This window comes from Orycteropus afer, unplaced genomic scaffold (assembly GCF_000298275.1).
Source record: "Orycteropus afer afer isolate SDZICR_OR568_19922 unplaced genomic scaffold, OryAfe1.0 scaffold00182, whole genome shotgun sequence".
Classification (NCBI taxonomy): Eukaryota; Metazoa; Chordata; class Mammalia; order Tubulidentata; family Orycteropodidae; genus Orycteropus; species Orycteropus afer.
Genome location: NW_006921769.1, coordinates 5,599,265 through 5,602,655, shown reverse-complemented (window position 1 = coordinate 5,602,655; position 3,391 = coordinate 5,599,265). Strand labels below are relative to the sequence as shown.

General features: G+C 37.0%; 1 protein-coding gene across 1 annotated transcript in view; it reads left to right on the top strand.

Annotated features, from left to right (window-relative positions):
* LOC103202502 (vascular non-inflammatory molecule 2-like) overlaps positions 1 to 3,050 on the top strand; it is a 19,237-nt gene extending 16,187 nt beyond the window's left edge. Inside the window, exon 7 of the mRNA XM_007947398.2 lies at positions 2,877 to 3,050. Within this exon, the coding sequence (XP_007945589.1) occupies positions 2,877 to 3,050 (174 nt within the window). The remainder of the gene's footprint in view (positions 1 to 2,876) is intronic.
* Positions 3,051 to 3,391: the final 341 nt, after the last annotated feature.

Genomic DNA, 3,391 nt, shown 5'->3' with positions numbered 1-3,391 from the left:
TTCATTCCCCAGCTACCATGCACAGTCCTCTGTGCAGTCCCTGGCTAGCAGAGTGATTTTTAGGTTAATTCTTAGGTCCTACCACCACTCGGGAATCTCCAAGCTGTCTGTCGCTGCCAGACCGCAGCTCCGTGTGTCTCCTTTTTTGGTATTTTCACGCAAATTCTTCTGCTAGTTGGGGTGTAGTCCACTTTTGTATCTTTCCCTTCAAGACTCAGGGGTCCAAGATTATCTTCTGTGTCTGTTAATTGGTTTCCCTTTTCTTTGTTGAAGAGGGTCTGTACAGTCCTTCTGCCTAGTCCACCATCTTGCCGGAACTGATGTTAAATTTTTTTAACATTAGTCATGGAGGTCATGTCTTCTTGAGTATCTCCTTTGTTCCCTTGACTGATGGGTGGAGTATGTATCAGCAAATATTTACACATAATCATAGAGGATCACTTCTGCAGAAATTTCAACATACTTACTGTAAATCCTTTCCTCTCCCTAATCTTATACTGAAAGAGTGGTGTGTTACTGGCCGTGTTCACAAATGTGGGGGACACCTTGCTTCATCACCTTTGGCAACTCCTATGTATCATCAGAAGCACTGGCAGAGTCTGGTTTTTGAAACTTATTAATTGCATAACCTGGGCAAGGCATTTACCTTCTCAATTTCCGTCCTGAAAAATGAAGACAATAACTTCCTCACTGACTGGGTGAGGTTCAAATACAATAATGTACGTGAAAGCACTTTGTGAACAGCAAAGTATTAGAAAATATCAAGGTGTATTTTTAGGTACTCACTGCAAAAAGTTTACCTGGTTAACCAATATCATCAGCAATTGGAGGAAAAGACAAAAATTGGTAACATGTATCGAACACCTTGATTATCTGTTTATTTATTTTTTGGTGGTGTGTTGTTCTTTCTTCAAGTGCCATCTAGTCAACTCCAACTCATGGAGACCCCCTGTGTGTCAGAGTAGAACTGTCCTTACATGTCCAGAGCCCACACCTGCCTGAATGTCCTTGTGTGAACCTTGCTCTCCTCTCTCCTTTCTCTTACTTCCTTGAAAGTACTCCAGATCAATGCATAGATGGGCTAGAGAAGTAAGAGGTCAGATCCATTCCAGACCTATTCAATCCAAATTGCCAAAGGTGGGAACTATATCTTTACAGAGTTTGACAGGTAATTTTCTTGGCTAAGAACCACCAGTTTAAGGGAACATCAAACAAGTCAAATTAGTATGCACTTTAAGATTCCAGTATTGTATAGTATATTTTAGGAAAATTTCCAGAAAGAAGCTACTCAAAATGTTAAGTTCCAAGTAGCATCTGAAAACCAATCACTGATCTTGAACATTAATATCATGAAAGCCAAAATAGACACAATTTTACGGTATTAAAGTTCCCAGAAAGTAATGTATTCATGTTTAACTTATTTTAAACTTTCACCCAATTAAATTTTAACATATAGCTATGGTATTTTATTTTGTTCCTTTAAAGGATAATTTAGTAAACAAAGAATGGTTTATGAACAATGAGCACTTAAAAAAAATAAACAATGAATAATTAAAATTTTATTTTGTTTATTTAATTACTAACAGGTAGTGTGATTGACAACTTGTCATTGATTTGTGTCTTTGTGTATACGTGATCACCCCAATACTTATCTTCTAGGATATTTAACATTTTTTTCTTCCATTAATTAAATATGTGAGCTATCTGGTTTCCCAGTTTCCAAGTTCTTCCCTATCCAAATTGTCTTTCTCACAACTGATGGATCAATTTCCTTGTTCTGTTTCTTGGCACACATTCCTTTCATGCAGAGAATTCTCTGTGGCTTCAGGATAGATCTGGTCATTCAGGGTTTTAATAATTGGATCCCTGTCTTTCTCTTTGACGTTAGGGTTTACTTTCCTCTCTGCTAATCTTCAGCTGTAGCCAATGTTGTATATTTTAACAACTCACTCCCTGAAAAAGTTAAAAAAAATGCTTTGTGGCATTTGCTAATTCTCATGGTGTAAATATTCTCACTATAACCATTTTTAAGAATGAATATAACCACTGCTGACTAATTTTCTGGCAATTTAACAACTTATGCACCACTGGCTCTAGCTCACCACTGGTCTAACCAAACTTGAGTAGGAAAACAAGCTACCTAAACATATCACACACATTCCTGTCTCAGAGTGAACCTTTACTCCTTCAATTTCCACTTTCCACAATGTCTCTGTTATACAGCCCCTTGGGAGAAATTCTTTACTACTCCTTCTTGTGTTAAGTTATGTTCCACTCTGGGAAGCAGACCAATCCAACTTTTCTTTCTCAGATCTCCTGAGCACTTACTTGTTCCCCATGAGTCAGTTACCTTCTCTCTAATATACTGACTCATCTTTTTATGTTTAAGATATGCTCAGTTTCACCATTACCTTTTAAGCTTCTTGATGAAAGCATGTGATTTATACATCTGTTGTTCCTGATTTAATAGCCACAGCAATAGACTCAAACAGAAAATGATCATGAAGATAGTATAGCACGGGACAGTGTATTGATCTGTTAAATGTAAGTTTGCCAGAGTCAGAGGCAACTTCAGGGCAAATAACAACCAGTTCCTGAACAGTTTGCATGTAATTGGACTCAATGAATCCTTATTAATGATGATACTTCATTGAGGATACATTTGATTATTGAAACCCAAATCTTAGACCACCTAGAATCACCCTAGTCTTTATTACATATAAAGTAGCTGTTCGCTTCCATCCTGCCTCTTCTTCCCTCTCAAAAGAGCTGCTTGATCAACAACTATATCTAGGATGGTTTCAGAATCATTAGTCTGCTTATAATGTGTATTTTAATAAAGTCGACAGTACTTTTTCCACTTTTCTTTTCTTTAGGTCTTAGAAGATGGGCGTTTGGTAAACAAGAATGGAGTATCTGACCCTATCCTAACAGTGTCACTGTTTGGGAGGTGGTACACGAAGGACTCAGGTGTAATCATCAATTCACCAAAACTACTGATATCCACCTTGTTAATAATCACAGCTTTGCAAAATACTGTGATGACATAAGACATCTCTTTACCACATTTATCTTTGTATCATATATTTTGCTAAATGTGACTATCAGTCTCACATATTCTATGAAACTTTGAAGGACTATGTCAGTTATACATGCTAATAATTTCTAAACATTTTCTCTCATCAAAGAATATCGTTACATGTGACAGTAATTTTGCCCCTTTTTAATTGCTCTGAAATATTGCAGTGTAGTATAATGAAAAAATGGTAGATGTTTGGGTCAGATAAATGAGGGTCAAACCATAGCTCTAACCTTCTGTGTTCATTGTGCAACCTTGGGTGTGCTTGTGTATATGAGAGGGTGCTCTAAGCAGCATTTCCAGGGAATTATA